At 45.4% G+C, this 26,897-nt stretch overlaps 1 protein-coding gene across 1 annotated transcript; it reads right to left on the bottom strand.

Moving 5' to 3' along the window:
• Positions 1 to 1,693, bottom strand: LOC136571664 (epidermal differentiation-specific protein-like). The gene is made up of 2 exons (XM_066572235.1): positions 1,636 to 1,693; positions 1 to 1,114 (listed from the first exon to the last, which is right to left on the bottom strand). Exon 2 carries the CDS (start codon positions 1,062 to 1,064, stop codon positions 507 to 509), a length of 558 nt encoding a protein of 185 aa, XP_066428332.1. The 5' UTR covers positions 1,065 to 1,114; positions 1,636 to 1,693; the 3' UTR covers positions 1 to 506.
• Positions 1,694 to 26,897: the final 25,204 nt, after the last annotated feature.

Raw genomic sequence — 26,897 nt, 5'->3', positions numbered from 1 at the left:
TTCCACCATGAAAGAGCAATATTTATTTATTTATTGTAAAGATGCTAAAAAGGCTCACTGCTAATTGCAAAAGATTCTTTAATGGCACCAATGCAAAATGGATTACAGACAATGACAGAAGCCACGGTACTTTTGTAAAGCAAATTAAAAAGAAGGTGATGCTGGCCCTACACTTATATTTTCTGTTTCACCTAGCAACAGAGACAACATGCAATGTTTCAGCATTCCATAGCACAGGATTCTGGAATTCCAGCCGAGGGTGTATGAGGTTACACATCCCTGGCATGTTTCTTAGCTTGGACACTCTTTCAATATGATCAAGCATGACAATACTTTCATTTATGGGGCTGAAGAAGCATGCAAGGCAGGATAGAGAAGTACAGATCTGCAGTGCAGCACAGCAGAGAGCTTCCAGGGAAAAAAGGCTACACAAGCTGAAGGAGAAATCTAGATCTCAAATTTCTTGCTGGTGCTGCATCTTTCCTCAGCTTTGGAGGATTTGCATTCTAATAAGAGCGGCCAGGGCGAAGGGGACGCAGGAAGGAAAGCCTGTCATTGAGGTAGATTGCTGAGTAATGTGGAAGGTTATCTTTTTCTCGTGCAATGTATTGAATTCCACTGCCATCACTGTGCTCACACAGCAGCCAGGCACCTCTCTGGACTTTGTGGGAAGACACGATGTCATTGTCAAATCCTGCAGCCAGGTTGGTTGCTTGTCTTATTACTCTGCTCCTCCCATGATAGTTGGGATGCTCATAGAGAGTGATCTGGGGATCATGCAGATCTTCAGTGATCATCTGCAGAGAGCTGATTGTGTCATTCATGCTTCTACCAACATAGTCATGTTCCCCCTCCTCAAGTACCATTAGCCTGCCTGTATAATTTATGTGCTCATAAGCCACCCAAGGCTGGCCAATTACTATCACTGAGGAGATAATATCATTAAAGTCCAAAAGTCCCAGATTGGAAATGTCAGAAGTTATTTCTCTAGACACCCCCCTGAAGTTGGCATGCTCATAAATGATGATTTTTGCCATTTCAAGACTTCTGATGATTTTTCCCATCTCAAGACTTCGGAGGATGAAAGTTCTTGCTGTTGGCCTTGGATGACAGCCTGCACAAAAGGAAGACAGAAAACAAGCAATGCTTGTAAGAAGACTTTATACAAAATGATAGAGAGCATAGGGAATTAAAGAAAATGTAAAACATTTTGAACAATGAATAAATGTAACAACAGCTGGAAAAGAGGGAATGCTTTATATAGTAGTTTGTATTTGGAGGGAAAAAATAAAATTAAATATGTGCCCACAAATGCCCACTTTTAATTAGCTATGTGTTGGGTTAAATATACATCCAAGATGAGGTTTTAAATTATCTCACATTCACCCCCCACAACTGTGTATCACTGGCCCCTCCAGCCTCTCTCTCCCTTGGTGAGTTTGTCTCTCCTGCAGCAGCCATCCATCTCCTCATGCCCTGAGAGATGCCTTCAGTCTCTGCACACACACACAGCAGACCCTCACGGCTGTGCTGCAGCTCTCAGCCCAGCACTAAAGCCTCCTGCCCTTGGCCTGCATTTCACAGCAGCTGCCCAAGAAACCCTTCCAGCTCTCCTGTGCCAAGGGCACCTCTTACCTTGCTGTCAGCTGCAGGGCTGGGGAGAGCTCTGGGCAATTCCTCCAGGGCAGGGCTGTGGTTTGGGAAGGGCATCTTACCAGCCTCCCTTTATAGCTGGCTCAGAAGTCTTGTGAAACAGCCAACTGCACAGAACTGGGAAGTGGTACCATGCCCCCAGGCATCAAAAATCATTTACTATCCTGTCCTAAATTAGATGTTCCTACGATCAGACATCTTCTTTCTCTCATTCAAAAGTCCCATGAATTGCAAGTGACTTGATACAACCTAGGAAGTTCAATTCCTGTTTGTCCTTCTCCTCTAGAAGAAAATGGAATCACAGTAATAAAAATGTATCAAAGTATTTTGTGACACATGTGCTGTAGAATGTTTCTGCCTGTTGGAGTTTGCATTTTTGCTTTTCTGGGAAGAATATTGAATACACAGCCTTAGTCTTACTAAGAGGTTTGATGGAAGATTTCCAAGCGACAGTGGTGACATTCAAGTAATATTTTTCTTTTTCTTTTCCCTTTTCCCCTTACAATAACAGTATCATAAAATAGGCCACCAAGACCATCAAATCCAGCCTTGAACCAAATGCCACCATGCCCACTGAACCCTATTGCAAAGAACTATTTCTACTTGTGTTTTTAATATTTTCAGGGATGGTGACCCTACCACTTCCCTGGCCCGCCCATTCCAAACCTTAACAATGTTTCAATGAAGAAATGTTTCCTAATATCCAGCCTGAACCTCTCCATGCACAACTGAAGGCCATTTCCCCTTGCCCCACCACTAACTGCCTGGAGAAGAGACAAACCCCCACCTTGCCACAAGCTCCTCTCAGGTACTGTCAAAAGTAAACATATCTGCCCTGAGCCTCCTTTTCCCCAGGATAAAAACCCCCAGTTCCCACAGCTCTTCCTTATCAGACCTGTGCTCCAGACTCTTCACCAGCCTTGCTGCCCTGGGCTAACTCCAGCACCTCAATGTCTTTCTGCTAGTGAGGGGCCCAAAACAGGATTCCAGGTGTGGCCTCACCTGTGCTGAGTACAGGAGGACAATCCCTGCCCTCCTCCTGCTGGCCACACCATTGATGATACAGGCCAGGTGCCATGGGCCTTCTTGGCCACCTGGGAACACTGATGGCTCATGCTCAGCTCTCTGAAGGTGTGGATGCCTCATCCCCTGAAGGGTTCTTTAGGGTCCCTTGCAGCCCAAACCATTCTCTGATTCCTTGACATATGCATTAATGTATATATTTATGTATAGCAGTAGGTGGGCATGGTACTATTGTTGGTAATAAACAAAAGCACCAATGTTGTTGTTTCAAAACCAGACAAAAGATCACAGTGGAGAACTCAGAAACTGGGGGTAATAAGGGACCAACTAATATGGTGTAAAACCAGCTTCAGAGTCAGAATTCTAAAGCAGAGGCATGGCAAAAGACCATCAGAGATCTTTGCAGATATTCATTTTTTGCAAAATACTGAATATTTTAAATGGTGCTTTATACCGTCGGTTTTGAATTTAAACACTTGAATCCGATTAGACATAGTGTTTCTTTCCATATTATTGTGCTAAATGTGACCCTAAACATTTTCACAATTCAATCTGAACTAAATGCTTCAGATAATACTTCTGCAGCTTGGGCTCCAGCAGCTGAGCAGGAGGAGCTCCTGGGGCTGAACTCTGCTCATCCTGAGCTATCCCTACACATGGCACTCAAAAAGTGACTTGGCAGACAGAAACCCTGGAACTGGGGGTTTTCCACAAAAAAAAAGAAACACCCGTTAACTTTAGTGTTCCTTCCTTTTACTTTCAATCTTGATCAGCTGTTTGTACAAACTGCCATGGGCTTTCTCAGAAGACCATCTTGTGTGTCGAAATCCTACAGATCGACAGATGCTCTCTCAGTTCTCTTTTTCTTGCACTTGTGCTTGGATGTGATTGTACTTCTATCCCTTGAAAGCAGGAGAGCCACATCATGAAAAATTTCCCTCCAAAAATACCCAAATTTACCAAGAATGCCCCAAACATTAAACTGAGGGCAGACAAATTGCAGGGGACACATTCATTGCTGAGTGCAAGGACAATACAAAGGAGCTCATTAGACCCACTGAGGCAATGTCAGTGCTCAGAAATCCCCATCTGGACAACCTTGGTCTGACAAGGCTGAATGAGATGGACAAGGGACATGGATCATCTTTATTTATAGCAGGATTCCTCAGGAGCAATATGGCTCAGGAAATACTGGGATTTGCCTGTCTTGGTCCTGTGATGAGTTTGAATGATCCAGGGAGCCAGGAGGATTGTAGGTTTGGTGGGTAATTGAATTTCAAAGTGACTTTTGATTGCCTTTGAGTCCAGTCAGCTGCTTAACACAGGGACAGCTGTGAGGTGAATTATGTTTGCTGGTGGCTTTATCCAGTCAGGTCTAGAACACTTCTGAGTATGCAGACTATTCAACTTCTCTGGGTGGTGTGATTTAAAATTTTCTGACATCATCATGAAAATTTTTCTTACTATGCCAGTTGAATACTCTCTTGATTTAGTTGTCTTTCACATTTTCATCCTCCTACAATATGCACTCTGAAAAGGTTAGCTTCATCTTCTCAGTAACTTGCTCATAAATATTGGGAAGCTGCTATTAGTTCTCACCAAAACATTTTCTCCCATCTGAACAAGGCCTATTCCCCAGCTTTTTCTCCCAGGGCAAGTGCTGCAGCCCCCTGACCTTCTCCATGGCCCCCCATTGAGCTCTCCCAGTTTACCAACACCTTTTTATGCTACATCACCCAGAACTGGATGCAATGTTCTAAATGCTGCCAAAGAAGCAATGAGCCCCTTAATTTGCTGACTTAGGCTCCTGTAAGTGCAGCCCAGGATGCTGTTGGTCATTTTTGCTGCCAGGGCAGATTTGGTTCATGCTCAGCTTGTGCCTACAAAAACCACAAGGTCTTTTTCAGCAGAGCTGCTCCCCAGATAGTCAGTGCCCAGCATATGTCATTGCAGGGGGTTCTTCCTTCCCAGAGGCAGGACTTTGTCCACTTCCAGTTTCATAAGAGTCCTTGTCAGCCCATTCCACCTGCCTTCAAGGCCCTTTTGGATGGCAGCTCTGTTGTCAAGGGGTGTCACAGGTAAATTTGTTAAACAAGTTCCCCCTCACCTCCTGCAGCATATGTGTCTCAGTCATAAATATATGGGGACTGCAAGTCTCCATCTTAGGTGCATGAGGAGAAGTGTCCTGGTGAAAAAGCAACCAAAAAAGTGATATCTATGGAGCTGGAAAAGAGCAGTCCCGAAAGGGTAATGATCCTGTATGCCAAGAGAGGGAGACAATCTGCAAGAAATAGTGTCAGCCCTCTGTTGTTTCAATTCATGGGTGACCAATCCTTTTTATGTTAAAGACTGAATAACTGAAGTGTCTGAACTATTTTAGCAGCAGAGGAGATCCTGCTGATTTATGGAGTAACAAAGATGAAAATCCAGGTGAAAAAATGCAGTAGCCTGGTGGAAGAGCATCGCTTTTTATTTTGACAAACCTGACACTCATCCATAGTTATTAGGGTCATTAGGGAGTTTCTCAACTGATGTAATTATCAGTAATAAGACCTCAGGAGAAAGATATTTCATCCATGAAATTCAGAAAGAGATTTTTTTTCCAGATGTCTTCTCTCAACACCTTCTTTAAGGATAAAGGTTCCCTCTCTTACACGGCAGAAGTGAAGAACATTCAAAATTTTGACACTAATGCTAATGAAAAATAAGATTTATTAAGACTAGCATTTGAAAAATCCAATTGTTGAAAAGTGACAACATTGTCAAAATAAAAACTTCTGTGACTTGGGTCTACACCCAAATGGGGTTAAGAGGACTGTGACAAGCTTTAGGTGCATTCTGTTGCCTCACTCCAGCGAAGAGTTAACATGTCAGTCACCCTGTTCCCCTGCCCACCCAAAGAGTATCCACACAGCCTCTGTGCACATTCTTGTGTTGATCTGATGTGAAAACTGCATATTAATATTTTGCAAATATTAACATGAATATTATATGTGTTGTGTTAGAAAGTTATGCTGCATTAATTTTCTTGAATAGTGTGTTAAATATAGTTTTGGGTTATAATAAAATGTTAAAATAGAAACTATGCTATGTAAGATACTTTTTTTTAAGAAAGGACTCGCAGTGAGACAGCAGTCACAGGACACCAAATCTTTCAGAGAAAAAGAATTTATTGCCCTCTTATCAGAAGAAACGAACTTCTTCCCACCTTGCTCAGGCTTGAAGATGCTGTTAGGATTAAGAGGAAGAAGTTGACGATGACCAGACAGAATCCTGTGTTTGAATGGAATTTATGCATCATGTATGAGATGTATGAATATGCAACAGGCTATTGTTTTTAAGGGCTGATCCTCTGTTAACGCGTGTCCTTTTTCAGGCTTATGCTGCTCAGAAAAAGTACCCAGACGTCCATAACTTTTTGTTTCTGTTGTCTCATACTGTCCTAATTCAAATTGCCCAAATTTTTATTACTCTAATTGTATTACTATTTTTATAACAATTTTATTACTATTAAACTTTTACAATTTTAAGAACAAGTGATTGGCATTTTTCACATCTGACAAGGGCCAGCACGAGCTGCAGTGTCTGTAGGGCACAGCCCTGCCCCAAGGAGAGGTGTGAGCCTGGGCCCCAGCGCTGTGTGTCCGCGTCCATCGGGAACAGTCGGGAACAGTCGGTGTGCTTGGAGCAGCTGATTCACAGCAGGATCCATTCATTCAGGTGCATGTTGCATTGCGATTTCAGGGTTTACCTCAGAACCTCGAGTCCCTCCCCTGATAATTCCCTCCCAGGTGCGTCAATCCCCTCTCCTTTCCCTCACTGACCCCTGCTGAGCACTGTCTGTCAATCCTGGAATTCCAGAAGGGCATCGAGTGATTGGCAGATTCAAAGGATGCCCTCTACTCCTGGGGGGGCATTGGGCCATCCAGGCGTCCTATGTCCCTTAAGACCTCCTCCCATGTACCTGGTTGGTGGGATTCCTACCTCTTCCCTCCCCCTCTTCCCCAGGTAAAAAGGAACAGCAGCCACGCAGTTAATGAGTTCTGTTGGAGCTGTTGATGCATTCAGAGGCCAGTGGGCCAGAATAAAGCTCTGGATTGAAACCCTCCATCAGAACCAACTTCTTTCCTTCACCTTGCCTTAAAGCTTCTCCACCAGAGGTAAACCCGAGGAGCAGACCCTGTTATGGGGGAAGCTCCATCCACAGCCACCGGAGCTCCTGCATGCCTGGACTTGCCTCCAAGCGTCCAGCTGCAGCATCCTAGCTAGCCAAAAGTATCTCTGGGGTGAAACCACCACAGTTGCCACTATTTGGTTCAGCACCAAGGGCCAGACAAGCACAGGCACATCCCGTCCTGCTTTATTGGTAAATATTCCAATAGGTGCAGCCTCATGCTGGCACCTTGCATCCCTTTAGGCTCCAGAGCAGTTTTCTGTGCCATGCTGCACTGCCATGTGGAAGCCAACCCACTGGCACCGCTGAGGCTGGATTCCCAAATTGTGTGGGCTCTCTGGGCTGCAGGGCTGCCTTGGCTGAGTCAGGAGAGTGCCTCCGTTGGTGCCTTAGCAAGATAAGTCTTGAACGTGTCTGCCCTGCAAAGCCTGTAAAGCACCCTGCAGATAACCTGTCCTCAGCAAGGTGATAAGAGGAATTACTGTTCCACACACAGAAACAACCACAGAACAAGACCAGGCTGGTTTAGGTCACTGCCAAATGTACAAATTAGGCTCCAGGTCAGATCTTGTCTGCCAGGAAACCAGATGACAAGCAGGCATACCTGCTTCTTGTGTTCTGTAATACATGTGCAGGATGCTAACAGCGGGCTGCTAAAGGACAAGATGTACCCAAAGCAGTGCTCCCTTGTCACTGAGCTGGTTTTAATGCCAAGGTTCCACCTGCAGGCATAATGAAGGCTTCACAACCATTTAATGACTAAAGCACGGTCAGAACACAGCACTGAAATGCCTGGTCACCTGTTATTGTTCCCTATAATTTAAAACTGTGTTTCAGTATTTAGATTATTTCCTTCTTAATCTGAAAAATTCATTTTGAGGTATATGTGTCACTTTGTTTTGACTCATTTGCTGAACAAATGGTATTTCAGAAAGCCTCTTCTGAACACAATTCTTTGAAACAGTTTTTTTTGTGTGTGAAACGGGTTACTCAGACAATATTTGTTCCCAGTTCAACAGTTGAACTGACACATGATAACTGAACCCCCAGTATATTTTTGGCAGCAAGATCAAATTTGACAACACAAGTTGACAAGTGACAGTGTTGTGAATTTGGAATTAAACTCCACCCTTCCGCATCATGTTTGGGCAAACACTGATTAACTAGAGGGATCTTGAGACAGAGGAGCTGGTTTTGAGAGGAGCAAAATTCCCACCAAATTTTTCTACCATAAAAAAAACAGGTTTCCCAGATATCCCAGTCTTGAAGAAGAGAGATTGCAGAGGACCAAGTTCATAAGATTGATATGATATGATATACACATTGTATGTTTCATATTTTATATTACATACCATGCATTATAGAGAATATACGATGTATCATATATAAATCATCTATAATGTATTTCAGATATCATATATTTAATCTGTTTTATGTGGCATTATTCACACCCTCCACAGCAGGGTGCACTGCCTGTTGTGAACTGTGGCAATGGGGTCTCAGAAATGTTGGTATCTGCTGTGAACATCTCAGCAGACCTGATCCAGTGACTTAGGGATGGGTGGAGGATGAGCATAGGCTTTGGCTGGCTTCTTCCCCCAGCCTCTTCTAGTAACTGAATCCTTCTGTACAGGTAGAAATACACACGCCTGTGCACTGATTTTCCCTGAAAAACCCTTCTTTCCCCTACATTGTTTTTTTGGAATATTTCCAATCTCATTCTCTGAGGTGTGATGCCACACGTAACAGCACATCAATTGTTCTCTTAATTTACAGGCAGGTGTTGCTATCAAAGTCAAGCTACAGCACAAATAGGGAAGAAATGCAAAGCACATCCTTATTAAGATTAAATTAAATGCTCATAAAACGATCTTCCCTCCAAAGCAAATGGTCTGCTTTTCCTGGAAACATGGAAGAAAGGGGACAGCTTGAAAAACATTCTGTCCTGCTAGCATGCCTATGGGAAATTCAAGGGTTTCATATGCCTAATCCCTACAGAGCAGGTTCTCCAGCTAAAGTGGAGCCAGTAGATGGCCAAAACGCAGCTCTCTTTACGTACCATAGCCTGAAAAGTCTTTGGTGTAATATAGTTGAGCAAGAAGGGAGCCTGTAGTTGGGACAAACCAGGTAATCTGAAACAAGTGGAAACACTTTATTGCTTTTTTTTCTGAAACACTTAGAAATGTGCTAATTGGCTCAATAATGCAGTAAGTTTTCATTCATCACTAAACAACAATGTCAAAACTCAAGGATTACCTCTTGACATGTTTTCTTTGCAACTGCTTTCACAGCCTCATGCAATCATTGCTGTGTCAAGGTTTCTCTTCCCAATAAATCAGTTCTCATTCTATCCATGAGATATCTACAAACAGGTGATAGGCATGTGGGAGAATTCGCACAACTTTGCTTTCATTTATGGTTTTATCATTCACCATGGCAAGATTTAAACCGAACTATATATCACATAGATTACCATTTTTTTGTTGCCCTTGAAGTTTATCTTATTATATTTTCTGCCTAATAATACAAAATTTCCCAAAGCAAACTGCTCCTGTATTAAGACAATAAAGAATTTCCATTCTGACCTCGACTGATCTTATCTTGACTGTACTGTACAGATGATTTCTGGATGCCAGAGCTGGGTACATCTTCCTTCATCCTGAGACTGCATCCTTCATCACAATGCATGAAGTGAGATGAGAATTATAAAGGTCACAGGGAGCCATAACAAAACCCTTCATCATATCTTAGCAGAGTTCAGATACTTCACAGCAACGATTTCCCTGCATCTCCTTCTCAAAACATGCAGAAACCATAACTGAATTTCTACTAACCATTTACTGAATCCACAAAGAGTCCCTCGGTGGATGTCACAAATATAAAAGGCAGAGCCTCAAAATAAACCCTCATCTCTTTTTTTTTTTTATGTTTGAAACACTTTCCCTCTATTCAGGATCGTGCAGGGCACCCCTGTAGTGCCATCAAAACAGATTCCAGATGAGTTCACATTTGTCTCAGTAGCAGTCTTACCATACAGAAACAGAAACCCTATTTAAATTGGACCACATGATTTTTGTGGCACTTACCTGCTACCTAAAGAAATACCATTATGCAAACTTTCATGCTACACTCCATCTGTGATAAATCCTTGGTGTGTCCTAATTTCTTAAAATCAAAAATATGATTATTCAGTTAAATTTTGTATTTTATATATGGTCAGACTGCATGCCTGTAGTTATATACAGTACAGAAAGTTACTGAGAGAAATAGCTTAGAGAATATTCATACTTTGCTAGTTAAGGGTTATTTTACAGAAGTTGTTCACAGAAGCTGTTTTTACAGGTATTTTCACCAGCCTGATGAGATACAGGGACTCTTTGTTAAGGATGAGGTGTAGGGGCCATACAGCCCCTATAAAAGTCTTGCAGGACCAATGCCTGTAGGTCCGTCCCCTCTTGTGTGAACATCTGAGCTCTGGAGCCTCTGGAGGAACACGAGTCTGGTGTCAGATGCATTTGATCATTGTTGCCATTTCCTGATCCAAAATAAATTGTAAAGCACTGTGGGGTGAATTGACATAACAGCATAAGGATCCCAGCTTTGGAATATGCAAGCTTGTCTTTGGAAGTGGTCTGCTAACAAACCTGAGTGCAAAACACAACTTTGGAAAGCAAAGACTTTGATGGAATTATAAGTGTGAAGCCCAGCACTTTGCAAAGGACTTGTGTCTGACAGCACACTGCAGCCGTGGGGGCTTGGTAATGAACAGCTGGACACTCAGGAGGTTTTCTAAATTTGGGGACTTCTTCAGTTAAGAGAACATAGGGTGCAAGGTTGCACACAAGGCATGGCAATTTGTGGAATGCTGCTGGCCTGGGTGAAAGCTTTCTGGATTACCCTTTGCAGTTATTTCTCCTTAGAAAGGAAGAAACATGTGCAGTTAAAACTAGAAAAGCTAAAACACAATCATCAGACCATCAGACCTTTTTTTCTTTTATTTTTTAACTTCTCAATGAGATTTTCAATTTAGAGATTCTGGAGAAACAGCAAAGGCAGCTGGCTAGATGGAAAATTGTCGTGCAATCAGTCAGAGGCAAATGTAGAGTGTGCCACTTGCTCTGAAAAACCTCCTTAGATGGATGATATTAAGTGTTCCCAGGGTTTATGAGAAGAGGAGGCCAGGGTGGGAATTGATTGCATACCACACTCTCCAGGAAAACCTTCCCCTCTGGAAGCACATACCTGATGCCAACTGCACATTGCCAGCCCTGCAATGACACAAGGTGAACATCTTCTTCACACTCATGTATTTGAACCTGACCCAGCCACAGCAGGGTTTCAGTTGGATATCTCACATTACAGATGTGCATGCTCACAGCAGATTTATTGGCTAGTCTGTTCTGGAAATACCTCTCTCTTTCCCTCCCTCTTTCTCCACAGCTTCTCAGGAAAAACACACAAGCACCTCCCTCCCACAACACACTTACATCCTGCTCACAGTATCTTCTGGATTTCTGACTCATTTCGAGTAAGAATCATGTCTAGGACACCTCACAGGTACTACCCACATTTTCATCCCTGGTCCATGCCTTCTTTCAGAATTCCTGAAAAATTGTCTATCACGGAAAGAAAATCTTTCTGCAAAAGAAACTCAGAGTATTGTGAAAGGATCAGAGAAAAGAGCACCCGCAGCCTCTCACAACAAACTTCCCTGCTTTCCCCAAACAGAAAAGGTACCATATTTCTGTGTGCATACAGCAGATTTATTACTCATTACCTGCAGAGAATAATTGTTTGAAGCACTTGAGACCCAACAGGTCTGCCCCATTCTTGACTTTCTCCTGCATCATCAGTGATTGACTTCTAAGCAAACTTTCACTGTAGGTTTGCCAGTCAGGAGAGCAGTTTGCTGCTAAGCCACGAGAAGCACAAAAAGATTGCAAATTGATTCTTTCAGGAGGTGCATTTGCAGGAGTGATCAGTTGTTTCATTGATGTTATCTCACATTGTTGCAGTGTGATTTCCTGTTTCACCTATCCCAACCCCCTCAGGTGTGCCAACCTTTCCCCCTCCCCCTTTTGCCCACGTGCCTAAGAGCTGTCCATCAATCTTAACATTCCAGCAGGGCATCATGTGGTTGGCAGATGCCCCTCAGGTCTGGGCTCATTGGCCTGTTCAAGTGTCTGTATCCCTTGACCCTTCCCCTCCTCACACCTGGTTGGCCATTACCTGTAGTAAACTCCATAGATTTAGGAAAAGCACCATGGAGGATATGAACAATAGGAATGCTGAAACAGCAAAAGAAAATTCCTGTTTTCCTGTCCTCCACCCCTTAACCTACCTCTGTAACCCTATAAGGCAATGTCATGTTAACCCCTTACCCATTGGTCAAGCTTGGATCCTTTCCAACCCTATAAAAGAAGCATACTGTACCCCATTAGTTGAGAAAGAAGAAGAGCAGAGACCCTTCACGGACCTCCCCAAATAAAGCCATCTTTGTGCAACAGCCTGCGCCTTCTCCTTCTCCTCTCTCTCCGTCTGCTGCAGCCTCCAGCCCAGGGCACCACTACCTAGCAAGCAGAGCTGAAATCCTGAGAGCTTGCAATCACTATAGAGCTGATAATCACCATGCTTGCTAGATGGTAGCCCTGCGGCCTTGGCATGAGCGAGTTAGCTTCGGGCACCCGGTCCCTACCCAGGGACTGAGCTCCTGAGCCCTACTGCTCTGCTTTATAATAACGCCAAATATGAGGCTTTATTAATTACCTGTTCCGTCCCCTCCCCCTGTCCCCAGGGCTTAAAAGGACACGAGACCATGTGGCCGGGGTCTATCGGTGAGCTGTTACCACATTCAGAGGTCTACCATGCTGAAATAAAACTCTGGATTAAGACTCTACGATAGAACCCGCTTCTTTTCTCTTCACTGTCACTTGAACCTTTTCCACCAAAGGTAAACTGAGTTCCTACTTTGCCTGGATTTGTTGCGAGTGCCCAGCTGCAGCACCCAGCTGGCCAAAGGTATCTCTGCAGTGAAAACACCACAGCTGCAGCCTTTGGTCCAGCAGCGAGGCCAGACGAAGCCAGGCAGGACACTCCCGGAAACATCGGGACTAATATTCAATATATTGGCGCCCAACGTGAGGCTGCACGGACCTGCAGTCCCAAAAGGAACCTCAGAACCTTGGAAAAGCGTTATGCAGCTTTGCTTCCGCTGGAAGAGCTGTGGTTGCACAGCTCTCCAGAGAGACTTTGGGACTGATCCCACAAGAAGCCCCGAGGAACACATGGCACCTCTGGAAAACCACAGCTCCTTTCTGGTGAGCGAATTTTCCAGGGGAGAATAGGGGAGCCCCTCCTGCCCAAGGGGTCCTATTCAGTGAAGAGACCAGCCTGCCTGACCTTGCCAGCAACAGCTTCGATTTTGGTGAGTATTTCTGCTCCTTGGGGGGGTAGAAGCTCAAAATCCATCTTTGCCATGAGATGTGTCCTTTTTTGCTCTTGCATCTAGGCTGCGCAGCCCTGCGGAGCTAAGGTGATTCATTCCCTGTGTAAAGCTTTAACTCTGCGGCATGTTTTCGCGGCTTTTAGATTTCACACCAGCTCGGAGGAGTGGGACGGCTCTGCCTGCCCCTCCGCCCGGCCCGGCAGCGCAGCGTGCTCTCTCTCGGCGCGGGGGAGGCTTTGTCTGTCTCTACACGCGCGGGGGCGGCCCCGGTTTCGGCTCGCCACATGGCATGGGGGGGAGAGCTCTCTCGGCGCAGGGGGGGCTGCATTCTCGCGGGCGGGAGAGGCTTTGTCTGTCTCTCCACGTGGCCAGGGCGGGTCCCGACTCCCTGCTGCTGCTGCCGCGGCAGTTTTAAAAGCAGTGTATACAGCTGCGTTGTGAAAGCTTTCGTCTGATATCGCTTTTTAACCGTGGTCTTTTTAGAAATCGGTAGCTGATTTTGGCTTTGTATTCGGTCGGCGGGACTTTGTTCTGTGCCATTTACATCTAACATAGGCTTGAAATTAAGCACAGCACAAAAAGGAGTGTATTATCATATTACTGGAATTTTAGTTAGTGCAAATGTAAAGTTCTCTAAAGGAAAATTGAAACAGTTTATAAGGTGGCTTTTTCTGCACTTCCCACAAACTTCTGAGGAAGTCCACAATCTTCAATTTTGGGATAAAGTAGAGCATTAATTGATAACCTTGGGACAGTCTGGGAATACATCTTCAGTTAAATTTGTGTTTTGGAGTCTACAAATTCAGACAGCTTTACTCAAACAAAGGGAATTGGAGAAAAAGCCAAATATCAAGCCATGTACCTCTGCTCTCTCTGTTCCTCCCCCCTCCAGCCCTAAACCTCTTACCCCAAAACTTGGTATTTTAAAGAGAGAAAATCCTGCTCATGCGCTGGGAAGTCGACTCCCAGAGCAGGTTAAAATGCCTGAGTTCCCTTGTCCACAAGGCCCTGGCCAGGTCTCGTGGAAAACTCTCCAAAACCCTGCTTCCCCCGCTCTGAAACCCAGAGCACGCGTTAGCTTTTCAGAGAGCAGTGATCCCCAAAATGGCCCCCAGTGCCTAGAGGGTACCCAAGATGGAGGATGCCACGTGGCACCCTCCCAAACCTGGTCATCTTCTTCCCAAGATCCCCTTGAGCATCCCGAAATTCCTTCCCCATCCCCCTCTCCTCCTGTTCCTCATGACACCTTCCCTCCCCCTCCCTCACCTGCAGTACCCTCAGCTCCGCCCCTCTACTCCTCCCAGGGGGCGTTTGCCAATGTGACATCACCAGGTGTCCCCGCCCCCTGTTCCCACGGTATCCCTGCCCCCTGCCTTCGCTCCCTGTTCTGATTGCGTCCCCGCTCCCTCCCCGGGTTCCCTCGGGGGGGGCACGCCCATTGCATGTCCCCAAACCTGCTTCTGTTTTCCCAATAATTCCAATTCAAGGGATACAGGGCAGGAAGCTGCAGACCCAATACAGGGTCCCACTTTGTCATTCGCTCCTGTTTCGTATCAGCCTGCAGCACAAGGAGGAGCAGCCCAAACTGCTAATTGGAGTTCCTTTGGATGACAATTGATTAAAGAGATCTGTAAATCCCACAAGGAGTATGGCCCACACAGTCCATATTTCCGTGGCCTTTTAAATTCTGAATTGAGTAGGACTGTAGTAATCCCGCATGATTTAAAACAGCTTTTCTCATGCCTCATGACCTCTACAGAATTCAAATTATGGGAATTAGCATGGAAACAACTGTTAAAGGAGGCTCTCCCAGGCTTGCATGCTGATCCAAACACAGCCAAAGATGCTAATGGCATGCCAAATACCACTGAGCATCTCTTTGGTGAAGGGCAGTGGTCTTCACCCTCAATCCAAGCTACTGTAATTCCTGTAGTAGCACTAGAGAAGGTAAAGGAAGCTGCTGAAAAAGCATTCTTTTCCCTCCAACCTGAGGGGCCTTTTGAGCCCTACAGTAAGATTAAGCAGCTGCCATCAGAGCCTTTTCTGAAATTTGTGGAAAGGTTAACTAGAGCCATTGAAATCCAAGTTAAAAAAGAGAATGCAAGGGAAGAGGTTTTAGAGGAAATGGCATTTACAAGTGCAAATGAACAGTGTCGAGCGGCAATTTTGAGCCTTCCTCTAGAACCTCCCCCTACACTAAAAGATATGCTTCTAGTCTGTAACAGGAAAGTGCCTCTGATGAGTGTTGCTGACGACGCCAGACCAAGGCTGCTGCCAAGACCACCATAGCATGTCGCCGTTGCCAGCCCTGTGCCCATTCCCTCAGCACAGCAGTACCCTGGGCAGCAGCGACGACCAGCAATGGTTGACCCCACAAAGCCATGCCTGCTTTGCAACAACCTTGGGCATTGGAGTAACCAGTGTCCCCTGAAAAAGCAATTTGATGACTTTAGAAATGGCACGGGAGGAAAATTACAAGTACTCCCAGGGGGTCAACAACAACAAAAAAACTGGAAGGGAAGCACCGGCCTGCCAGGCGTGCAGACATAAAAAGAGCAGGCCAAGGGAATAAGGGAACCAAAACAAACCAATTGCGCAGTAATATTACTATTTCTGTAAGTGAAGCAGATGCTTCAAAGACCATGTCTGCTGGTCCATTGTTAAAAATGCAACAGAATAACCTCTGTTATGATTTAAGTGAACCTATGTTAACCACGTCTTCTGTCAATGAGCCTTACAGGTTGCAGCTGACAGAATCACTCCACCTGAAAGATACGGACTGGTATTTTGTCTCTGTCAATCCAGAACAGAAGGGTACTTGGCACCGTATTCGTTGTAAGTACATCGTCATTGGGGACACCAAACACACACCACGTGAGATTGAAATTGCTCCAGGAATGACAACATCAGATCCTGAGCAATTTGTTCTCGGGCTGCACTGTTTCCACCCACCCCTGTTTCTTTCCAAAGGACAAATTGTTCCCCAAGCTATCCCTGTGCCGTTTTTGCCTGAAGGCACTGAAAAACAAGGGCCCACAGTCACCCGGGTCCAAGTTATTGGGAGAGACAAACCCAAATTATGGTGCAATGTCAGTGGGGGTGGGGAGTCAAAACGCATTGAGATGCTTGTAGACACGGGTGCAGACTGCACAGTGATCCCAGTACAAGACTGGCCAGCACATTGGCCTTTGCAAAACGTTGCTGGTCACGTTCAAAGTGTAGGAGGCCTGCAATTGGCAAGACAATCCAAAAGCATCATCCAAATCGAGGGACCAAACGGACAATTGGCAAATATCCATCCATTTGTGTTAGATTATTTGGAACCTTTGTTAGGGAGAGATTTGATGGCCCAGTGGGGTGTCACAATTGATATTCCAGACTCCCCACAGGATTTTTGTACAGCGGTCGTTGAACAACAGCGCCCCACCCAAAGACTGAAGTGGAAAACAGACAAACCAGTTGAGGTGAAACAGTGGCCCCTCAGTAAACAAAAAATCAAGGCACTCGAGGAGCTAGTGGAAGAGCAACTGAAAAAGGGTCACATTGTGGAGACCACGTCCCCGTGGAACTCTCCAGTGTTTGTCATTCAGAAAGCTGACAAAAAGAGATGGCGGCTCCTCCATGACCTCCGACAAATTAATAATGTCATTGAAGATATGGGCTCTCCCCAACCTGGTATGCCATCCCCAACAATGCTTCCCCAGGATTGGAAATTAGCTGTTATTGATATAAAAGATCGTTTTTTCCATATTCCCCTGCACCCTGACAATGCATCGTGTTTCGCATTCTCGGTCCCCACCATCAACATGGAAGCCCCTATGAAAAGGTACCATTGGACAGTTCTCCCTCAGGGCCTTAAGGTCTCGCCAGCGATCTGCCAGTGGTATGTCTCTTCCCTGCTTTCCCCAGTGCGTGCAGCTGCAGGAAAGGCCATCATCTATCATTATATGGATGATATCCTTGTGTGTGCCCCCAATGATGATCTACTCACACATGTGCTTGACCTAACGATCAATGCATTGATTGTTGCAGGGTTCGAGCTCCAGGAAAAGAAAATTCAAAAGATGCCACCTTGGAAATATATGGGCCTAGAAATTGGAAATAGGACCATTGTTCCTCAAAAACTAGAAATCAATCCAAGGATCAAGACCCTTGCGGATGTCCACAAGTTGTGTGGGTTTTTGAATTGGGTAAGACCATGGCTCGGTCTGGCTAACGAAGACCTTGCCCCTCTTTTCAATTTATTGAAAGGGGGAGAGGACCCAGGTGCTCCTAGGTCTATTACCCCAGAGGCCCAGAAAACTCTAGAAAAAGTTCAGTTTGCAATGTCCACAAGACAGGCCCACCGATGTCGGCCTGACCTGCCATTCAAATTTATCATCTTAGGTAAGTCGCCACACCTCCATGGAATCATTTTCCAGTGGGAGGAAAAACAAACACCTAAGGCAAAGGGCACACCTAAAAAGGGCCAGGACAAGAGGGACCCTCTCTTGATCATAGAATGGGTTTTCTTCAGTCACAAAAGGTCCAAGAGAATGACAAAGCCTCAGGAGCTGGTAGCAGAACTGATCCGGAGCAAGAACCTGGATCAGGGAGTTAGCAGGATGTGACTTTGAGTGCATTCACATTCCAATTGAGTTAAAATCGGGTCAAAATTCTATGCAAATATTAGAACAATTGTTTCGAGAAAATGAAGTGTTGCAGTTTGCTCTGGATTCCTACTCAGGACAAATTTCTGTCCACCGGCCTGCCCACAAAATATTTGAACAAGATGCTCAATTTATTCTGAAATTGAGAAGTGCTCAGAGTAGGAGACCTTTAAAAAAGGCTCTGGCTGTTTTTACAGATGCGTCCGGGAGGTCCCACAAGTCTGTTATGACTTGGAAGGATCCTCAAACCCAGCAGTGGGAGACGGACATTGCTGAGGTGGAAGGTTCACCTCAGGTTGCTGAATTGGCTGCTGTTGTTAGGGCTTTTGAAAGGTTCTCAGAACCATTCAATCTGATTACGGATTCTGCATATGTGGCAGGAGTAGTGTCCAGGGCAGATCAAGCAATACTGCAAGAAGTGTCTAACATCACACTTTTTGAATTGCTCTCAAAACTCGTAAAGTTAGTCACTCGCCGGGAGCAACCATTTTATGTGATGCACGTCAGGTCACACACCGACTTGCCAGGGTTTATCGCTGAAGGCAACAGAAGGGCAGATGCTCTTGCTGCACCTGCAGTGATGGCCACTCTCCTAAATGTTTTTGAACAAGCAAAAATCAGCCACCAGCTTTTCCACCAAAATGCACCTGGCCTAGTTTGTCAGTTTCACATCACTCGAGAACAGGCCAAAGCGATTGTGGACACATGCCCCAATTGCCAACAACATGCACTCCCTAGAGTGAGTACGGGAGCAAACCAAGGGGGTTGAACAGTTGTGAACTGTGGCAAACAGATGTTACACACATACAGTCATTTGGATGGCAGAAATATGTTCATGTTAGTGTAGATACCTTTTCTGGAGCAGTCTATGCCTCTGCCCACACAGGAGAGTCATCTATTGATGCCATTAAGCACCTCTTACAGGCTTTTTCTTTCATGGGCATCCCCAAGGAGTTGAAAACTGATAATGGGCCTGCCTATAAATCCAAGGAGTTCGGGAGCTTCCTGCAGCAATGGGGAGTAGGGCACAAAACTGGCATCCCCTACTCCCCCACAAGTCAAGCCATTGTAGAAAGGACTCACTGCAATATTAAAAGAGTCCTGGACCAGCAGCAACAGGTTCTGAAGGTGGAACCCCCCCACATCCGGTTGTCCAGGGCGCTGTTCACAATAAATTTTCTGAATTGTTCCTTTGACAGCCTGAACCCGCCCATCCTGCACCACTTTGGGGGGAGCAGTCATACGATGTTGAGAGAAAAGCCTCCGGTTTTAGTAAAGGACCCTGAGACTTGGAAAACGGTGGGACCTTACAAATTGGTTACTTGGGGACGTGGATACGCCTGTGTGTCCACCCCCTCTGGGTTAAAGTGGGTTCCTTCCAAATGGGTAAGGCCCTATGTTCCCAAGGTCTCAGAGAAATCAACAGAAGCGCCCCAGGTTGCCAATGCTGCCTGGAGAAGGAAACGCTGCACGCGTTCTCTGGAGGAAATCCATTTAAGCCTCCTATCTGGAATAGCTTGTAATATGTTTAAGTTCCTTGTACCAGTTTAGATCCCACGGTTCGTGTGTAGCCTCAAGACGCCATGAGATCAAGCCTGCTCCTTGTCCTACTCGTGATCTTCCCACCAGCGATCTCCTGGATAGTCCCTCAGCCCAAAGCCCGTATGGACTACCTTGGCAAAAGACCTCGGACATCAAGAGAGAAACTGATGACTGACTGAGTGGACTGTTCAAAGGCTGGGGACTCTCGGGCTGGTTGGGATCTATTCTGAAAACTGTAATTTTAGTACTGTTTATATTAGTTTTTGTTGTTGTAGTTGTTAGCATTGTTTTTGTACTAGTCGACCGCATGGTTCTCAAGTTGATTTCAAGCTCATCTCCCCCTCCTGAAGTTTACCATTTAGAAGCCCTTAGTGCTCCAATGAATGACATGGAACCCTCAGTGGAAAGCACTGAACCTCTTGTAGAGGAGGAACCGATTTACCAACCATGGATTGGCAAGCATTCTGCACCACAAACCCAGTCCTCTTCTTTTTAAACAAAACTAGGGGGAGATGTTGCAGTGTGGTTTCCTGTCTCACCTATCCCATCCCCCTCAGGTATGCCAACCTTTCCTCCTCCCCCTTTGCCCTCCTGCCTAAGAGCTGTCCATCAATCTTAACATTCCAGCAAGGCGTCGTGTGGTTGGCAGATGCCCCCCAGGCCTGGGCTCATTGGTTTGTCCTAGCGTCCACATCCCTTGCCCCCTCCCCTCCTCACACCTGGTTGGCCTCACCTGTCCCTCCCCTCCCCCTGTCCCCGGGGCTTAAAAGGACACAAGACCATGCGGCTGGGGTCTGTCTGAGAGCTGTTACCACATTCAGAAGTCTACCATGCTACAATAAAACTCTGGATCTAAGCTCCACGGCAGAACCCACTCCTTTTCTCTTCACTGTCGTCTGAACCTTTTCTACCAAAGGTAAACTGAGTTCCTATTTTGCCTGGACTTGTTCTGAGCGCCCAGCTGCAGCACCTAGCCAGCCAAAGGCATCTCTGGGGTGAAAAACACCACAGCTGCTGCCTTTGGTCCAGCAGCGAGGCCAGACGAAGCCAGGCAGGACACACCCCGAAACATTCGGGGTTTAATATTTAATAGAGGAGTACCTGAAAGGGGCCTTCAAATTTAGGCATTAATGGTCCCGTATTCCATGATTTTATCAAAACCAAATCTCCTGGGCTGATGTTATGAACTTTCGTGTCAAGAGGGGAAGTCTGGGGGAGGTATCCTCTTTTTCTAAGTCCTTCCAGAGTTCTTCCAATTATCTCTAAATGCTTTCTGGTAGCCTCTTCTCCTTCCAGATAGTCTCCTGTGCTATAGGGTGTTAACAAGAATGGCAGTCCAAACATCATTTCATAAGGTGAAATTCTTATGTCAGACCGAGGTCTTGTTCTGATGCACAAAAGCGCTAGGGGCAAACACTTTAGCCAATTCATTTTTGTTTCTTCAATCAATCTAGTTAATACATTTTTGAGAGAACTCTGGGGGTGCCATGGAGTATGTAATCTCCATTTTATTCCTAAAGCTCCAATTATATTTTGCAATGTTTGGGACACAAAATGTGGACCTTGGTCTGAGTCTATGGTGTTCACCATTCCATATCTGGGGATAATGTTCTCTAGGATTACTTTTGCTACAACTTGAGCTGTTTCCCTTCTAGTCGGGAAGGCTTCTACCCAATGGGTGAGATGATCTACTATAACTAGTAAATATTTGTATCCTTGCACTGGGGGCATCTCAGTGAAATCTATCTGTATGCTTTGGAAAGGTCCTCAAGCTAATTCTCTCCCTCCAGGTGCTACTTTTTTCATGACTTCTGGTTCACTTTTTGACAAATGACACACCCTCTTGTAATTGCTTTGGCTAGGCCATATACACCTATGCATAGGTTATTTCTTAAGAAATGATCACAGAGTCCTTGGACTCCCCAGTGAGTTAATTTATGTAGTTCTGTTAGCACTGTCTGAGCCAGTGCTTTATTCAAAAACACCCGTCCATCTGAGGTTTACCACTCTGCTTGTTGCCCTTGGAGTAACTTTAAATCTTTTATAGCCTCTAATTCTTTTTCAAGAAATACGGGTTCTTCTCTTCTTTCTCCTTCCTCAGGTGTCGTTCCTGCTTTAAAAATTTTTACTGGATCCCCTGGTTCTAAAGCTGCTTCTTTTGCTATCTGATCGGTCAGTCAGTTTCCTCTAACTTCAAGACTGTCTCCTCTTTCGTGCCCTTTTATATAGACCACTGCTATTCTTGTTGGTTTCTGTAGAGCTTCTAATACTGATCTGACTAGGTTCTCATGGGCTAAGCTTTTTCCTTTTGAGCTTAAATACCCACACTCCTCCCATATTTTCCCAAATGTGTGAACTATCCCAAATGCATATTGGAAGTCTGTATAAATGGTTCCCCAGTCCCCCTCCAGTAAGTCTAATCCCCTTTTCAGGGCATATATTTCACAACTTTGGGCTGACCAATTCGGAGGTAGTTTCCCTTTTTCATCAACTTGTAATGTTTCTCCATCTATAATGGCATAACCTGAAGCCCTTTTTCCATCTACTACCCTTGAAGAGCCATGTATGAATAAGATTCTTTCAGTTGCTAGAGGCTGATCTTCTAAATCTTCTCTTACTTTTGTTTAGAGGTTACCCAATTCAAGGCAATCATGTTCTAAATTCTCTATTGGCTCTCCCATTAGGAATTGTGCTGGATTGAAGGCATTGGATGTGATAAATTCTAAGTCCTCTGTGTTCATTAGTATTATCTCCTATTTTAATATTCTGGCATCGGTTAGCCACTGCTGAACCCTCTGTCTCAGTACTGCCTTAAGGTCATGAGGAGTATGTACTTTAATTTTTCCTTGTAAGGTCAATTTTTGGGTATCCTCTATCAGGATTGCAGTTGCTGCTACTGCTTGTATACACACTGGCCAGCCTCTAGCCACTGGATCTAACAATTTGGAGATGTAAGCCACAGGTTTTCTGCAGCCTCCCCACTCTTGAGTTAGTACGCCATAGGCTATACATCCTTCCGCACTCACAAACAGGTCAAAGCCCTTCTTGAGGTCTGGTAAGCTTAGGACCGGGGCCAAAGACAATTTGTCTTTTAGGTTCTCCAATTGTTGGTCATCTTCAGCTGTCCAAATTAGGGGTTCTGGAGCTACTAATTCATTGTATAAAAATTTTACACTCTGTGTATTGATCTAACCATAACTTGCAATATCCGAACAGGCCCAGGAGTTTTCTCACATCTCTTTTTGGTTTTGGGGCTGGGAGAGCTAAAATACCTGAAATTCTGTCTGGGCTTAACTTCTTATACCCCCCTCCTATTATGTGCGCCAGGTATGTTATTTCTGATTGCACGAATTGTAGTTTTTCTTGGGAAACCTTTAGTCCTTTTTCCCCAGAAAATTCAAAAGCTTAATGCTAGTTTTTCTGACCTGATCATTTCCCTTCCCTGACACCATCAGGTCATCAACATACTGCAGGATCTGCACTTCTTCTTCAGGGACAAATTGTTCCAACAAACTCTCCAAGGCTTGTCCAACGAGGTTGGGGGATTCCATGAACCCTTGTGGCAATCAGGTCCACCTTAGCTGTTGTCTCCTTTTTGTACTCGGGTCCTCCCATTCAAAGGCAAACCAATCTCTACATTCTGTTGCCAAAGGACACGCCCAGAAAGCATCCTTCAAATCTATAACAGTGAACCAAGCATGTTCTCTTGGAATTCGGCTTAGGAGACTATACGGGTTGGGCACAACTGGATGTCTGGCAATGGTCTTTTTGTTGACTTCCTTCAAATCTTGTACCATCCTATATTTCCCTTCAGCTTTCTTAACTGGCAGTATAGGGGTATTATGCAGTGACATACAGGGTTCTAAAATTCCCTCTTGCAACAGTTGTCCAGTAACTATGGCAAGCCCCTTCTTTCCTTCTAGGGAAATCGGATACTGTTTAACCCGTATGGGTGATGTATCATCTTGCATTTTTATTGTTATCGGTGGAATGTCTAATAAACCTCGCTTTCCCCCTTCAGCCCATACCTCAGGGTTTATGTCTGCGACATCTCCTTGGGGTAACTTCATCACTTGTACTACCATCCTTCCTTCTCTTGGAACAATCCCAACCCCCAAATGAACTTGCAGATCTCTTCCTAACAAACTTTTTCTAGCTTAGGCAGATAAATAAAATTAGCTTCACACTGTCTTGAGTTTTCAATTATTTTTGCATCTTCAAACACTGATGCTCTAAATGGTTTCCCTTTAGCACCTAACACTTCACAAAATTTTCTCCCAGTTTCCATACCTTTTGGTACTTTGTTGAGACAGGACTTATCTGCTCCTGTATCAACCAAAAATTCAAATTCTTCATTTAGGGCTCCCACCTCAAAATTTACCAAGGGCTCTTCTAGATGTTGCATCGGGTCCCCTAAAGTATAGAGCCCTTGACACCCCTAATCGTCACCCCTAAGGATCCTCCCTAAATTATCTTGTTCCCTGGCTATTGCCTCATCGAGACTGAGCTTTCTATAAAACTTCCTGACATGTCCTGCCTCTCCACAATAATAGCAGTGTGGTTCACTCAAAGGGACTTGAGGTCTCTCCATCCGTCTTGTACCTGACAGTACTGGCCTATCCTTGCCTCCTTCTGGTGGTGGATTCTCCCATTCTTTTGTTACCTTGGATTGTGGTATAGAATTGCTTGCCCCTGCACTTTCTCTAGCTACGGCAACTGTGCTCCTAGCCTTGGCCTTTGCTTTTTCTTCTTCCCTCCTTAAATACACCTTCAATGCCTCTCTTAATAACTCATTAATGTCCTTTTCTTGCTAATCGTCAATCTTTTCCAGTTTTCTCCATATATCTGGCCAAGATTTGGTAACAAATTGGACTTTTAGTCGCACTTGACCTTCTGTGGTGTCTGGGTCTATTCTAGACTACAATTGGAAGTTCCGCTTTAGGCGATTAAGCCAAGTAGCAGGAGCTTCATCGTTCTCTTGTGCACCCTCAAATGCCAATTTGGTAATAGTTCCTTTGGGAACTGACTCTTTGATCCCCCAAATTATCAAAGATCTATATTCCATCATGGCCTTCCTCCCTTCTTCCTGATTAGGGTTCCAGCTGGGATCCATTAGTGGCAATTTTTGTTCACCTGATGGCACCTGGGGTCCCAGATGGTTCTCTTTCTCCCAAATTCTTATGCCAGCCACCCTAATCATCTGGACCTCTTCTGGGGAAAATAAGATATTTAGGATGGAATTCATCTCCCTCCAAGTGTAGATATATGGACCTAAGAATTGATCCACTTGGTTAGCTATGCCCACTGGGTCCCTAACTAAAAGCCCTAACTCCTTCTTGAATCCTCTCACCTCAGAAGCTGTCAGAGGAGCATTCACAAAGCCAACACCTCCCACTACTCCTCCCATAGGAACTTCTCTGAGGGGAAAAAGTCTCTCTGCCTTGGAGGTCCTGGATCTGGTACTACAGTATGGCCCATCTTCAGATGCCAAACTACTAGTTTGAGGGATATCTGGGTTACCCTGAACTTTCTGCAGATCAGCAGGTGTATTTGGTGATAACTGTTTCCCAGGCAAGGAGGTATTTGTGTCCCAACTAGGAGGAGGTAAAGGGACAGCAATAGGAGGGGGAGAAGAGCTTGAGTACATATTAAGGGGAGCTGGAGAAGGGGTGGAGAATGCAGCAGGTGGAGTAGGCACTTGCGGTGGTGCAGAAGGAACTGGAGGAGCCAGAGGGGGTGGTGAGGGAGTGGTTACTAGGGGAGATATCGGATCTACCACAGAGAAAGATGAAAAGGTAGAAGGAGGAATTTGAGTAGGCAGAAATGAGATGGCAGCCGGGGGAAGAACTGGACCTGCCATTTGAGGTGCCCAAGGAAGAGGATTATAAGGTGGAGGGGCAGCAGGAGGCAAATATTCCAGGGGGTCCCATCTTTTACCAATTCCAGCATCCCCTCCTTCTTTCCCCTCTTTCTTCTTCTGTACCTTACAAATTTGCACACCTTCATCCCCAGTAGCACTCTTTAACCAGCAAGCTACATACAATAATTGCTCAGGATCAGTATCCTCCCGAGCTGTCAGATAATGACTCTGTTGTTGGCACATCCACTTGTCCCTTGTCCCACACCAAGGCCATCCTCCTTGCACCTCTAATTCTGGCCAGACTTCTACACAATAGTGGATCATCTTCACCTTATTTAATCCCTCCGTGGCCTCTATAGAATCCCATTTCTCTAACAGTTCCCCTAAGGGGCTATTGGGAGGTATATTCCTCAATCTCTTGCCTGTCTTCTTATTAATACACACTCCCATTTTTCGGGTCTCAGCAGAAAAAATCCCAAAGATGCCTCTACTGACAGGTAATCTCAAGAAAAATCTTGTTTGAGGAGCTTCAGCCTCCTCCTCCAAGTTTTTACCTGATGCTCAGGAATTTACACTGAAACAACTGCCTGATCTCTTGATTGCCCAACTTTACCAATGTCAGGTCTTATATCTATCAGGACTTAAAAACACAAAACCCCAGCATAAGAAGCTGGTTTGTGCCTGACTCCCCTCTGTCAGGAAAAACAGCTGCCTGATGTCTAGTTTGCCTAACCCTCCAAATGTTAGGCCTCACCGTATCAGGACTTAAATACAAACCCCAGCTTCCTTCGCTGGGATTTGTGCCTGACCCCTTTGTCAGGACTTAATTTGCCTGCAGGGCTTATGAGCTTGCCTGAACCCTCCTCGGGACTTGCAATCTGCCTGACTTCCCTCTGTCAGGACTTTTGGGGGTGCGTGCCACTCATACAAGTATTTCCTCTGCACGCCCGGAGGGAGGGCCCTCTTTCCCCCTTAGGAGAGAACTCACTCTCGCTAATTCCACTCGCTTTCCCCTGTTCCCAGCTGGCTCCCTCGCGGGGGTTCGGAAACACGGTACTGAGGGGTCCACTCTTGCTCCGAGGGTCCGAGCTGCCAGACCTCGTCTCGCTCAGACACACACTCACTCGTCTGCTACTCCTGCCACCGGATTTCTCACCAGTCCGGTGCTCCTCTGTGTCACTGGTCCTGAGCCGATCTTCTCTGGTCCTGATAGCCAGCAGTCCTGAAGATCCAAGACGGCCAGTCCCGGTGTCCTCTTCATGCATGGCTATTCTGGATGACCGCCCCAGCTGAAATAAATAGGCCAGGAGACTTTTTCTCCTTTTAATGCCTTTATTACAAGTGATCAGCTCAACATTGGGAAGCCCTCCGTCGTCTCTCCCTGGGTGACTCTAAGGAGGAGGATAGCCCAGCTTTGTCCACTGGGGGCAGAGCTGGGGGTCCTGTCCTCATGGGAGCCTGGGGCGTAACCCCCATCTCCACTCTCCATTGACTCCCGGCTCACGGTCTTGGTTTCAGATGATGTCTGTGCTCAGGGTGAGGGGCAACAAA

The sequence above is a fragment of the Molothrus aeneus genome, chromosome 2 (genome assembly GCF_037042795.1).
Source record: "Molothrus aeneus isolate 106 chromosome 2, BPBGC_Maene_1.0, whole genome shotgun sequence".
Taxonomy (NCBI): Eukaryota; Metazoa; Chordata; class Aves; order Passeriformes; family Icteridae; genus Molothrus; species Molothrus aeneus.
The sequence above is the reverse complement of the archived record's forward strand: the minus strand, read 5'-3'. Positions and strand labels throughout refer to the sequence as shown.